This window comes from Lingula anatina, chromosome 6, assembly GCF_051362555.1.
Source record: "Lingula anatina isolate TDL-2025a chromosome 6, LinAna3.0, whole genome shotgun sequence".
NCBI classification, from domain to species: domain Eukaryota; kingdom Metazoa; phylum Brachiopoda; class Lingulata; order Lingulida; family Lingulidae; genus Lingula; species Lingula anatina.
This window is the reverse complement of record NC_141772.1, coordinates 15899071-15914154: the sequence shown is the minus strand read 5'-3', so window position 1 is coordinate 15914154 and position 15084 is coordinate 15899071. Positions and strand designations below refer to the sequence as shown.

Genomic DNA, 15084 nt, shown 5'->3' with positions numbered 1-15084 from the left:
GCTTTTAGACATAACATACTCTGTGCAAAATTCATATTCACGTTGTCAGATATTTGAATCAGATTTTAATTTTCAGTACTATAAGAGTTCCATAAAGTAGAATATTTCATGCGAGACTGGGATTGCATTGTCGGGCTGCAAAAGGAATTTGAGTATGCTTTGATATCACAACTCATCTGATTTGGATGATGTTTGCTTTATGCCTCGTGCATCCGAAAAACCATCTGTAATCAATATTACTGAACACACAATGCACTGCACATTTAGTACTTTAGTTAAGTACAGAATCAAGTTGTTAAGATATGCAGGTCACAAAATGAAAATTTTTCTTATTTGTTTTAGGTGATGATCTACTTGATAGACCACGTTCTTCCAACAAGTTACTTTGCCAACAACCTTCGTTCCTTGTCCGTGGACATGGCGGTGTTTCGCGACCTTTTACGCATGAAACTCCCTGGCCTGTCGCGCCACCTGGACTATCTACAAGCTGCTGCCAAAGACTGCACTGGTAAGGAGACATATTGGATTTTACCACAAACTCCCACATTTCAGAACTATGCCTCCTTATCTTTCCCCATGCCCAACAAATGCATTTTCAAATTAAAGCAAAAATTCTGTTTAAGTTGCTCTGCTTGTTTTTTGGATCTGAGTGAATTCAAATCAAGCTAATGCATTAATGTAGTGCCAGAAAGATTCCATTTTTTTTTTAATGCATCATGATCAGTTTTTTAAACGCCCTTCCATTATCAACCCCTATGTGTTCCTCCCATCTCTTCATAACATTTATGGTGGCTGTTTGTTGGCATGCAGTGTTGATGGGTGATACATGTACTGATACATGAGTAGAGTGTGGCATTAATGACAAGGTCCACCACTATGACACTGACAAGAACACCCAGATTTGAATTGATTTTCACAAGTTGACTTGTCATTTTTGGTATACTTATCCTCGAATGTCAGTCATTGCATCTGCATAACGATTCATAGGACAAAATATAAATCTGATGAAAAAAAGACTTAACTACTTGATCCATTGCATGTCTTTTCACATTGGCTAGCACTGCTGAAGGCAGATCACCTCAACTGTACGCAATTTGCGACTCATAGCATATCTACTCCAATATTTCTTCATGAAAAGAATGGAGTACATGAGAAATATCCAAAGGTGGCAACCCTGGGGACATGTATCTCACTAGGGTCTTTGATTATTCTTTGTGTTCTGTTCATTCCTACTTTAAGATTGTCTGCTATCAATTTGGCAGTTTTGTCCCATGTGGCCTTGGCTTTCTTCAAGACTGGGTACAACTCTTTGCATCATCACCCGATTTCATGTGGAAATTGTTCTGAAATACAATAATGGAGGCTGACTAAATTTTTCTTATCTCTAAACCTGTACATGCTTTTCATCACAAGCATTTTACCTATTTAAGGGTTGGATTTAGCAATAATGGGTCTTATTTTTCTCTGTTTTTTTCTGTGGTCCAATTCTGTGCATGGGTACATTATACACTGAGTGTCTTGGGTTAGGAAATTAAGAGAGGTTTGATTCTAGAAAGACTTAGTCATGAAATGCATTCTCCCTTTCTGTAGGCATGTCAATTTGTTTTTCCTCAATATTGTAAAATCAGGAGATTGGCTCTCATGCTGCCTGATTCCATCTCTAACAAGTCCTCATCCTCGCCCTTATGGCGTTCAGTGTTAATACTTCATATGTTTTCAGTAGCTTTGATTCTCTCTTTCAATTGTTCATTCTCCTTCTACAATATATCCACTTCATTTAGTGCGATAGTCAAAACTAAGATTGCTGATTTTATATCCAGTTGTTTGTGTTGGATACTTCGATTTGCTTCGGACATGACCAAAAATGTTATCAATCGACGTGGGGTGTTTATCTATACAAGCTATTATAGTTTGGAATTTTCTCATACCTTCTATAGAAAGATAGGATTTATCTGGACTGATGTCACCCAAATGTTCACTTGCACTTGTGCAGTCCTCCTCAAAGCATGGTGGGCTGCCAAGCCTCACTTTCTTGGCAGTGTCATAATTGTTTCCTTGAAAAGGATTAGATTCATGCCTTTGTTTCTTGTCTGATCAGGAGTGTTCCTTGTTCTCTCATCATTTTGCTTTTTCTTTGCCAGCTTGCTTCTGATTGTGAACATTAATTAATTGTGTATTGGAATGCTTCTTTGTACTATTAGTTGCATGATGTTGCCGCAAACCTAATTCTTATATCTCATAGTTTTCATTACCTTTGATGACTTTTTTGGTAAAGCTATGAAATACCAGGGTTAGCCTTTCTGATCTCATGCATGCGCCCTTTTCCACACTCAGTCAATATGGTATTTCATTCTGTGAGAAAAAAAGATGCATTGACTGTGGAAATGTTTACACTTAGATGATTCTCTGTGGGGAATAAGAAATAATCCCCTTGCAGTTCTATGATTTAGTAGTTGATTGTATGGGAAATATGCTATGATGAGGTTTGAAATTTAGAACAACAACATTATTGAATACATATGGGTGGGCACGATCCAAATTAGCTTAGTAATGGCATATATACTTCTTCCTGGTAATTGATCTCAAAAGTGAAAGATAAAGATTATTGTTTTATTTGTCTGAAATGACAAAATTATTGTTCTAACTTTTATGTTATGCTTGAGTTAGAATGACAGAAGAAATTGTATGATGAAAGGATTACCAAGCTAGAAGAAATTAGTATTCTTTATTTTTTTTTTTTAATTTAATTTTCTTTTATTTATAAATTTTCCCAAGCATTGTGTTATGGCCCAAACATGTCGAGTTTTAATGACTAAGTTACAGAGAGAAGATAGTTGGATACATTGGTGTGAAATTTGATGGTAAAGATTGTTGTATCATTAGATTAACTTGTGTACAAAATCACTGATTCCAGTGTTAAAATAAAGCATTCTGGAACTGCCTTGTAACAATTATCCGGAGTTTCAAACCCTTCAGAATCAGTTCACTATGCCAGCAAGCACTTATGCAATGATTAAGTCTAAACTGGTCTTTGGATCTGATGGATGTTCTTTGATCTTCCAAAAAGAAAACTATTGTGTTGACATTAGTTGTGTGTTCGCAGTGAGACATTTTAAAGAATGATCATTTCCATTCAGAGCTTTTAAAAAAAGAAAAGGTGCCATGAGATTGACTTCCACACAGATATTTTTGTCAGATATGTTAGATGATTATAGAATTGATAAGGTGAACTCCTACACAAACCGCAAAATGGTAAACCACAGGCAAAACATATCATTTTTGTTCAGATTTTTGACATTTGCAAATGGAGTTGGTAAACCACATATTGTCCTTGGAGAGATAGGGTGTCACAAAACTCTGTGGTATTTATTGGCTATTTGATGTAAAAAGAAAATTTAAAAACCCAGTTGGTGTAGGCATGATAATTTGTTTCAGTACTTCACTGTGGGCAACTTTTTATCCAGAGTTATACAAGATTATTTACATTAAAATAAGACTTTATAACACCACTTTGTTTATTTTGATGTATTAATTTGAATTTCACTTATTTTAATAATTTGCCAAGAAACACAAATATCCTGATATTACAAAATTTGTCTCAGACATGAAATAAAGCTAGTGTGAGTCCCACTATATCAAAGAAACATCTAAGTATGGAATAAGATATTTCTTTCATATTCTCTCCATAAGATAATTCTCTAGGTAGATGTTTGAAACTGTGCTCAGACAACAAAATCAATATACCCTTGCAGGTGCTAATTACGAGCCCCCACTGACCAACGTGTTCACCATGCAGTGGTTTCTCACCCTGTTTGCCACCTGCCTGCCCAAGACCACGGTCCTCAGGGTGTGGGACAGCGTGTTATTGGAGGGGTCCGAGGTGTTGCTGAGGACTGGACTGGGGATATGGGCTAAACTGGCTAAGTAAGTAATTATATTAAGTCTTTGTATAGACCTAGCAGACAGTCCAGTGGGGCATCCTATAGGACATTGACCCAAAATCCAATAGGTCCTATGAGAGATATGTCCTAGATATTAATCCTATAGGACATTCAGTAGAATTCTTATAGAGTCCCATGGAGTCCTATAGGATGTCCTATAGGAAATTTCGTCTATTAGGGGAAAAGTTGATTTGAAGTTTCAGATTAAGTTTAAGTCAGCAACAGTTAAACAAAATATCAAGCCTGTTTGATAATATTGAAGTGAAAAATTGACTTTTTGCAAATTTTTAATGTGTAAATTTACTCTTAAATATAAAAACATTTGGTTAGATACTTTAAAGAGGTTAAATTATATATAACATTTAAATGTTAATAGCATTTTGATATTTATATTTATTCAATTAACAGACGAATTATGACAGTTCAAAGTGCTGATGAGTTTTACCAGATGATGGCATCTCTGACTTCTGAAATGCTGGACACAGATCTCATAGATCCTGACTCCTTGATAAAGGTAAGTTATAACACAGTCAATAGATGTCTCCACTGGTTCATCTTCCACCAGGAGCCTCCACCAGTCGTACCAAATGATAGCAAAGATCAAAGACACACTAGAAATTATGCCATTGGATATATATACTTGCTTTCTCTTGACCTTTTTAAAATTATGTTTACTTATAATTCCAAGTAGATTTAAAAATAAACAAGTTGAACTTCAAATTCTGATTTTTGAATAAGATCCTTAATGAGGCCATGACACGTATGTATTATGATAGATTATAAGGGTGACTGGAATTTGTATGCAAACATAATGAAGAATGATTAATTCCAATTTCTAAGAAATAACATGTGGGACTCTGAAAAGCTGTATTCTGGCTTCTTTTTTCTTTGAATTTCAATTAATATTGACACCACATGGCAATTACAAAAGATATTTAGTTTTTATGAGCCAGTGGCAGTAGCATGATATGGTGTGCTGTGAAATTTCATTGGATCTTAGTGGATAAATATTTTGCACAAACATCTGTAATTTTAATCTGCCTGACACATAATTTAATTATTACTGATTTCAGCTAGGTCATGTCATTTTTATCAGAAATTGAAAAGAATTAGCAGGAAAATAAGTGGACTTTAATGATCATGTATTTTGGTGATACGGCACTAATTAGGGTCTTGACATGATTTACAATTACAGGCATCCAGAGAAAAAATGTTACAGGCATCCAGATAAAAAAAAAATGTCTTACAAACCTTATCTGAGCAATTAAATTTGAAAGGGCAAAGCCTTGAGGCCATATGGATAGTTATGTGACCCCCCCCCTCTCCTTTTCAAAAGCCAAAATGGCATGCTATCCTCCAGCTCATACATATTGCACAGGAGAATGTCTGCACTCACAAATATAAAATATTTATACCACATTGCGCAAAAGGTAAACCACACTTTTCAACTGGCTGCAGTTGAAGGTAAAATGCTACGAGACCTACATAGATATTTTATTCATGATATTAATATTTCAGAAAATATATGCCATGGCGCCCTTTCCACTTCCACGTCTCACTGAGCTGAGAGAGAAGTACGAGTTTAATATAACGCCTTTCCAAGCTGCGATGAATGCAGGACGTCTGGGTGCAAAGACACGGAGCTCTGCCCACATATTCAGCGATGACGATGAAATTGAGGAGGAGGATTTTGAGAATATAAATTGCTTCTCTGCCTTTGGGCTATTTAATCCTCAAGGGTCTCCTAGTAAAGGTAAAGTTTGTATGTCAAATATGATAGTGAAGACTGGTTGTTATTAGCCAATACACATTGTTCTCAAAATGGGATTGGTTACTGGAAGATCAAGTTTGAAATTCTAGATAATATCTGTGAAATAGGTTTTTCATTGTCACTGGTATAAAAGTGATAAAAAAGCAAACAGTTTTAGAAGAAGAGATGATTAAGGGTCAAAGAAAAAAACAGGTTTGGTCTCATAAGGAATGATTTTTTTCCATGATTTTGTAAAATGTTCAGTTGTTTTGTCATCTTTTGTTGAGCATAAATAAATCGTTTAATGATATATATCTCCACTTATATCAGCCAAGAGTTTCTGACCAAGTAGTTACTAAGTAATCAGTCTAGGTAGTGAATCTTTTCTGTTCAGGGTCACCAAGTGCTGCCTGTTTTTAAGAAAGATAACTGGCTACATTACAATGTGTGAATAAATCATGCATTTTACATCATATGACACATACAGATGCTTGCTAGATATGCTTAGTGTAATGCACTTGAAGTCGATAATATGTGAAATGTGTGTATTAGTGAATCATTCACAGATATGGAATATATCAAGACACCTTTATGTTTCTCGGCATATGTTTATACTTTTTTGTTACTAAATGCAAAAAGACTAACCTTCTTTGTTGGAAATGTTTGTTCGCTTACATGTAGGATCAAATATATCCACATGTATTGAGAGTGTTTAACTTGAAATTTAAGTCATTTTATGTGGTGGATTTTATTTCCTGTTTCAAAAATAATTGCCACTTCATCTCATTGTTCATCTCTTTTCAAAATTACATTTTGCCTATGAATGACATTATGTTGAACTTGACCTTTCATCAGGTGACCTTGGAGTGACCCCGAGTTTGACCTTTGACATCAGCAGTGTCGGACCAGGAGCATTTGGTGCCAACCCAGAGAATGCCTCTATGCAGGTGAAGAACACTGCCTACACAGAGAGGATGACAACAGACCTTGGTGCACTACAGAAACAGTATCAGAAGCTTCTTCAAAGGCAAAGGCAGGCCCATATTATGCTTCAAGGTTATATTCGACTTTCTCAGTTTTTCAACAGAACTTTTGTCTGAATATGGCATTTTGTATTCATAGTTGCTGCAGAGCAGGGTTAAGGCGTGTTGCAATTTAGATGCACATTGTACCAATATTAGTTTGGTAAGAAAAATACACAGCAAATTCATTAAGATACTAATTTAGTCTGGTTATGGCTTGATTTTTTCAATGGGGCAAATGTGAATTTTATACAAAAACTATATCTTAAAATGAGAACATTCCTATTGAGTGGGAGCAACAAAATGGAAAAGCAGGCTACCTTACAGTTCTTTTCTGTGCATCAAAATACCACAAAATGCTATATAGAAGTATAGTTTTTATTATCCCAGAATTATGTGTTTGACAGATTGTTCATTTTTGGTTATCGAAAAGATTGAGTCATTGCATACAGGAGGTATATCCATAGCAAGATACACCATATACTCAAAAATTGAAATAAAATTAATTTTACAAAAAAAGTTTACAAAAAAGTCATTGTCAAGTCAACTTTTATGTATTATGATGATATATGAAATGCTAAATATTATTTTGACTGAAAAGGATTGTGTATAATCTAAACACAGCTGAGGAGCTACTTTCTATAAAGAAATCGGGTTACATACCAACAGAGTGAAATGAGCTGTGCCTCTGCATTGTCAGCTTTGTCCTCTACCAGTATGAAATTTGGATTCTCGGAAGTCTGTCATGTGGGCGGAAGAGTTGATCAAAATTTTATGAGACATTTTATTAAAAATACTTGTTGCCATGCGGGAGAGCTTTGAATTACATCTGCTGCGCTATGTGTAGGAAGTGAAACCAATTTAAGATCAAAGTGTAATCTTTATAGAGAGAGAAGTAGGGGATGGATACAATCATGTACATTAAGTAGACATTTAGACAAACAAAGTGTATGCTTGTAAAGAAATGAATAGATAGTGAATAGGCTCACCATGAGACAGCCAACAATACACAGTTTTTAAACTGTATTAAAATGGTTAGAAAAGATCCATGTGCAATCTGTGTCAAAAACTTTTAATGCTACAAGCCCTTTGGGTAGTTGGGGCTTTAAAGTGGGTTAGTGTTGTATAAAATTTAAACTTTTATAGAAACCGAATGCCTTTTTTGGGTGGGTGATTGCTTTGGGTTAGTGCCTCACAGTACAGACTTTTTCTTTCTTTCTTATTTCTTGCACAGTATGGAAATATGCACAAAATTAACTATAATAGTAATGTACATGTCACTGAGTATATTGTGAAAAAAAAACTCTCTTGGTTACCGATTAACTTGCAAATAATCTTCGTGCATAATATTTTATCCTTTATCGCAGTACATATAGACCTGTATAATTCGCCTCCTCTTGTTTCTAACGGAGGGGGTAGGTTTGAAATAACAAATTGAATGTTAAAGTGGATTTCAATGTGGAGAGGTTGGTAGCAAACAGCTAGCTAGGATATTCGTGGTAATGCATTATAGAGTACAGTATAGATTTTCTTAACGTCTGTTTGCCCACAGTAAAGTTCTTTGGTCATTCCAGCTGCCAATGCCAGACACCATGAAAGGACAAAGTCCACCCTAGTGCCAAAGATTGAGTCCCCAGTGGCCATCAACCACCTGTTTCTGGGGAAGAATGGGGCCTCCAGTCGTGGCAAGAACCGCCATGTTACCACTGGGCCAAGAATAGCACCACTGCCTATTACTAGCACAGAGGTGCAACAACAGGTGATTAAAAAAAAGTTTTTAATGAATTTATTTATTTATTTAAAAGCAGTGTATTTTGAAAACATCGGCACTATCTAGCTTTTCAGAAGCTATGTTTCCAGTCAATAGGTTCATGATAGCAAGTTTATGATTAGCCCACCTTTGGTAGCCAATCTATTCTCGTTTTGTCCCACCCACTGCTACTATGTTGATGTGAGCCAATTGCTTTGAATTTGGCTTCCTTTGGGTTCATTTTTCATTGTGCTGTGTTTATATATGTTCTGTGGTGACAATAAACAGAAAATTTATTATAAAGCATAATAAAATGGGTGTTTAAAAAAGAGGAACTGTTCTCATTGGTTTAACTAGTTTGGATGGCCCAACATGAAGCAGTAATTAATGTGCTCTTGATTAGTAATTTTAGATGGAATGGTACTTCCATTTCAGCTTTGTTCATTCAAGTTATGAGAAAAGATTAGTTTTGTTTTTTGAAATCATGATTGAGTAATTCTTATGATGCTCTGCGATTTACTGAAGGAAACAGACTAGTAACAGAACACATTTTCACTCAGAATTAACTATGAATAATATGTTGACATTCTTTGTTTTAGGTTCAAAAATACCCTCCTGATAGAGGGCATAGAACCAGTACCAGTGGAAATCCCAAAGATCGTTACCTTAAAGAGAGGAGCGCCAGCGTCCGAAGTGATGTGAGTACCACATCCACCCACAGTTCTGCTAGTATAGCTTCAACCAGCAGTTTAACAAGTGCACTGTCGCAAGACAGTATAGAGACAGTCACCAGCAGTGCCACAGTCGAAGCACTCCAGGAAAATGCTGAGTCAGAGTCCAAATCTGACATAGATGGCGCTGAGCACCAAGACAGGTCGGAAAAAGCAGATTCTATTCATCAAGACCTCCAAGAAAAAGAGGTTGCTGCTCATCAAGAAATTCTTAATGAAAGGACTGCATTAAATGGTGAATCTTCAGTTCACAATGCAAAAGACTCTGGCTCTGCTGATTTGATAAAATGGGAAGATGAAAGAGATGTAGAGCAAGAAACACTTACAAAGTTAGTTTCCGAAGAGGATACTAAAAAAGACAAATCGGCATCAGATGTTTCTGTGACAGACTTGGTTGAAGTTGAAGCCAAGGATGGAACTGGTAAAACTTTACCTACAGATGTTAAGGCCATCAGTAGCAATACAGAAAAAAATAATGAAATTAGTGACAGCAATCAGTGCAATACTGCAGAGAGCTTAAATGAAGAGAACCCTGAAGCTTTTGCATTACACAGTAAAAACAGTAACACAGATACAGTTCTAGCTAATGGAAAACCAACATTATTATCTCTAGCTTTAAAATTTCAAAGGCAAAAGGAAGGTGGGGGTGACATTTCACATAGTGAAAACCAGTTTGAAACTCAGAACTCTGATACCCATTGTCAGCCAGGGCCGAGTGGTGATAATCAAAAATCAGTTCAGCATGGTAGCACACAAAATGCAGTCCAGTCCCCAAGCATCAAAGCAGGTGGAACCCCAGATGGGCCTGTCTTGGCACAGTCTGCTCGTCAGGTGGGGTCACCCCCACAGAGTCCCATGAGGAGCCCAACTAGTCCCAGCAAAGTGTTTAACCCATTTCCCAACAGGCATGCCCTGCATGTGAATCAGAGTAGAGCACAGAATGGACTTAAGCTGGGTCTCTACACGGCTGAGAAGTTAAAAGAGATTCAAGATACTTCCGTCAGTGTGCCAACCAAAAAACTCCCCACTTTCACTGGTATTAGAAGGTCCCACATTAACTCTTGCTTGCACAGACAATATATGGCTGGAGTTAGACAGGAAGCAAAGTCAGCAAGAAGGTGAAATATGACAGCAAAGATGCAAAAGTTTGTCTAAGATATAGTGTGTGAGGAGTCTGAGTAAAAGGGATTAGTAAGATACAAGTTGTACCAAAGGGTTGTTGATGCTGTTGATAGGGGCAAAGATGATTAAGAAAGAGAATGCTTTATTTTCTCTTTTGAGAGATTGTATTGGTGAGTTAGTTGAAGGTTTACGATTAGCATTTTGTAAGAGGCAAATCCTGTTCAGTCAGACACAGAGGATGTGCAAAGAGAAAAAAAGTGGTTTTGGACATGGCCCAACTGTAGAAATATCTGCAAGGAGTTAAAGCAAATATCTTAAAATGAGAAGTATATGACAAAACCCAATTCAGACTTAAGACATCAACGCCTTCAAAAATGTGCCCACACGGCAAATGGCAAAATCAAAATTGTTATGCTTCATATAAAGTTGATGACTGTAACATTGGAAACATTCCAAACCTACAAGTATTCTGCTTTTTATGCAAATACCTATAACAGTTTCCACGTAAACGTGGCTTTAATGAGCTTTTGATGAGGTAATCAATATGATGAGCTTTAAAATGAGCTGCAGTAACCAAAAAGCTTTCAGTATTTGAATTTTTCAATTTTGTTTTCAATCCAGTGAAGGGACAATATTGAATTCTTAAAACAAAATTATGTTGCATTCACATCAGCTAATCTAAAAATGCATTTTGTTCAACAGTTTCTCATCTTCAGTTATTGAATGGTTTTATTTGTAGTTGAAGTCATGAGTAAAATACTATCCAATGTTCACAAATGAAATAAGATAAAATGCCATCTGAAAACTTGAGCATTAACATGGCAGTTTGTTTCTTCAACACTGAGCTACACAGTCTAAACAGTGGCAAAATATAGGGGATTAGTTTAAGTGGGTTAATATGGTAAGCACAAAGGAAACATTTGGTGTAAGTCTGTTATTTGTTATAGTATCAATAGTTTGTTGCTTATATGCATTTTAGTTATGTAATTGGTTTTTAGTATTTTCCTATTGTTAGTATATTTCTCTTTGTTGTTTTAGAAATCCGTTCATGTAGCTTGTCGTTGCTATGTGTTCACTGGAAGGAAACTATCAAAAGCTGCATTTGTTTACCAACTGACACATTCTTGCCACTTATGAAATCTAGCTCTATTGTGACAGCTGCGTTTGGTCTAGATGCTGTAGAGAACATTTAACACAATTGTACACATTTCTCCTGTCTCAACTGTAGCATTTGGACTCAACCAGCGCTCTTTGTAGTATTATTTTTAAAAATGCATCATTTAAAAATGTCTCCCCTCTATAATTTATTACATTTCATTATTCAGTTTCAATATTATACTTTAAGTCTTTCTCTTTGGGTGTTGATTTGGTTATAAGTGATATAAGCACAGGCATTTACAGCTGAGACTTTCAGTTTTGGACAAATTCAACTTGCGCATACACAGCTTTATATTGACTTATTTACATCTATGGTGCTTTCTTCATCAAGCAGTTTACTTTAGTCATACAGTCGGAAACTCTCCATTTTGGAAGATTGACAATTTATTGGTTTGGTTATTACGTAAGAGGGTCACCTATACAGAGCCCCCTCACTTAACTTGGCTCAACTTCCACCCGGAGAACATGTCAAAGAGAGTAAAAGCCCTGTGGTGTATTTAAATGTTACGACCTCTCAAAGTGGGAAGGTACAGACATTGACGCTAAATTCTACTGTATGATGCAAGAAGGGATTTTTATTAATGGCAAAACAGCTGAACATGTGTTAAACAATCTCGTAATTTCTGTGCATTTATAGACTTCAAGTAGGTTGTGATTCATCATTTGAAGACAGTATTATTTGTTGGGCAAATACACGGGGTTGTTTGTCTATGTTATTTTTTATTTGTTAATTTTCTTTTTCATTCAGTTCTTTACTTTCAGTGAACTCCACTGAATATTTGAAGGGGGTTTGATATACAGGCACGGTATGTGGCTGTATATATTCTGATCACTGTGTCTGTCCGTGACGTTTCTGTAGTGTCCGGCACATCCATTAATCACTATGTAACTGCCAAACTGTATTTTTGTTTCACTTTAGATATACTTGCTGGCGTTCTGTGGTAAAAAGGTAATCAATACGATTGGTTTATTTATAAGAAAGTCTTTTTTGCGTGTATTTTGGCAAGGTATGTCCCATGCAGATCTAATCGTAATTTTTTGTGCCTGTATATTTGCCAGCTTTGCTGTCTAGATGTGTTTTAGACCGAGGTCCTTTTGGTTTATTCAGAGGTGGACCGGATATGCAGTATTTTTCTGTTAAAAAGTTTTTGAAATGGATATCTATCTTGATTTCCAAAATATTGGTAATTTATCTGTTCCATGCATTAATGCATGCACTTTGTTTGAATTTAAATTCTCCGTAAAATATCTCCACTTAAAATATTGGTGATTGAAAAAAATCACAGGTCGATACCAAATCATTATCAAATATTGTTAAAAAGACAATCCTGGTATTTTAGTAAAAGGTCAAGTGCACATCTTTATATACATCTTGCTTTCTTGGTTGTGAGATGTTTTAAATTGCACTTTATTATAAAGAAATTATTTTGTTATGCTTATTCAAATATCTGTTATCATGGCCGTATATGTTTATTCTTGTGCTCATTTATTGCTGTGCATTCCACACAGACGTCTATAATAAAGGTGAAGGGGAAAAAGAAATGAGTGATGTTGTTTTATTGTTTCAAAAAGGTCAATATTTTGGTCTTAATTATGAATTAAGCTTTAATAAGCTATGCTACACTAATAGTGGTCTTAATAAAACTCCAGTCGGTTTACAGGTCATTTGAAAAAAAAAAAAGATGCATTCTTTATATGCGAATAGACATTAAATTGGTCTGCGCTGATTAAATTTTTAGGTCTTTTTTAAGTTTGGATACGTGATTGAACGCAGTACACATGAGAAACAAGCTGGGGCACACTCCGCTAAAGGTTTCATCATGATCGGGAAGAGGGTAAAATAAGCAAGGGGAAGTGATTACGTTGGGAACGGGAAGGTTGCAGTAAATTGTGTACTCCGCAAAGCTATTAGAAAGCGGTTTTTTTATTCTAAAGAAAACTGCTCCGACCAGGACTTTGGCTAAATGGAGAAATTATTTGATTTTGTTGCCACTTCGTAAATGAATCATCACTAATATCTGCAAAGGAAAAAGCGTTGAAATGGTTTGGATGAAATAACGCCAAGTGAATACTAAATCGACCACTTTCTTTACTTGTTATTGCGCAATGTGCAATTAAGTTCAATTATTCATTTGGTGTTCACGCGTATTTCCACTCTCACATTTAAATTAACCACAATGCCCTTAATAGCTAAAGGATTTTGTCTACGTAATCGATGATTCGTGAAAAAAATTAGCATTGGTTGAATGGCAAATTAGCATAACCATTAGAGAGTTTGGAACGCCGCTTGAAGCGAGTAATTGAAAACGTCCAATTATTCAATTTCATTATTCAATAATACATTTCCGTGAATAGAATTACTCAGAAATACTGAGTACAGAATAGTATACAAATGGTTTATTTCGACTTCCAGGCTCAAATGCCTTATTCCACTGCTTCGTCGTTCAATATGACCCAGTAATTAGAATATATTCTTATCGATAAATTTATCTTTTTCCAATTAGCTTTTATTCTTTATATTAGGAATTCGGTATAATAAACGATATTCTCCTATACAAAGAAAAGCGGGGAAATACAGGTACCGTTGTTCACTAATGTTTATTTCTTTCAAGTTAACTTGGTTACCGATTAACTTGCAAATAATCTTCGTGTATAATATTTTGTCCTATATCACAGTAGACCTGTATAATTCGCCTCCTCTTGTTTCTAACGTTCTCGGATAATCATCAGATTTCTGTATTCTCAGAGGGAGGCGTGTTAATCTGTTAAAGTGATTGCATTCAGCGAGAGTCTGCGCGGAGTTGGATCAATCTACGTAGACCGATAGTTTCAATGGCAATGAGCCCTACATATGGAGGCCTACTAGATGCATTCCTGAATTGCAATTAGCCCTTTACGAGGAAGTTCTACAAGGTCCGGTTAGTCGTCGGGGTTGATTTTATGCACAAATAAATGAAGATTTAAGTGTATGGAAATATCGACCTTTAAACCCCACGTTCTTATAATGCCATTTTCATATTTAAGGGTGCACTATAAAACACCCAAACATGTAACAAATTCTACTTTTGATTTTCATATTGATATGGTAATGAACAGAAGTGATGATCTAAGCTAGTTCAGCCATTTCTTCAGGCCTTTTCACATTGAGCATTATATTTGACAGTGATTCAGATGATTACATAAAACGTAATTTGATAACCATAATTTTGACAACCTTTTCATTTCCTCTCCCTCTATCCTTCTCTCTCTCTCTCTCTCTCTCTCTCTCTCTCTCTCTCCAGCTTTTTTTTTTTTTTACTTCTTTTGGCTCTGTTTTCCGTGTGGCGTAAAGATCAAGAGCGCAACCAACTGGGCAAGCACCTTTGCGAGGCTGGTGGCTCACAGTGGGAATGTGTTCTACATGTGTATCTTTGCTGGCTCGATCCATTAGTTATTAACGCCTTGCACAGTATGTGATGAGACATGTTTGTTGATACATTGAAAAAAAGAAAAGCTATTACCTGAACAAAATTTAGCACATTTGAAATACACATGAAGAGCAGGTGGTATGGTTTCCCAAGAAAGTCAATAGGATCAATTTTTTCCTCCCTGAGTCTAATAACAGTAACAA

General features: G+C 35.9%; 1 protein-coding gene across 4 annotated transcripts in view; it reads left to right on the top strand.

Annotated features, from left to right (window-relative positions):
• The window catches only part of LOC106154903 (TBC1 domain family member 30), a 51507-nt gene extending 38491 nt beyond the window's left edge, over positions 1-13016 (top strand). For all 4 annotated transcript variants that reach the window (XM_087014926.1, XM_087014927.1, XM_087014929.1 and 1 more), the window contains 7 exons: positions 343-508; positions 3753-3924; positions 4350-4455; positions 5460-5694; positions 6547-6747; positions 8288-8472; positions 9063-13016. In XM_087014926.1, the coding sequence (XP_086871052.1) occupies positions 343-508; positions 3753-3924; positions 4350-4455; positions 5460-5694; positions 6547-6747; positions 8288-8472; positions 9063-10316 (2319 nt within the window). In that variant the 3' untranslated portion in view covers positions 10317-13016. The remainder of the gene's footprint in view (positions 1-342; positions 509-3752; positions 3925-4349; positions 4456-5459; positions 5695-6546; positions 6748-8287; positions 8473-9062) is intronic.
• Positions 13017-15084: the final 2068 nt, after the last annotated feature.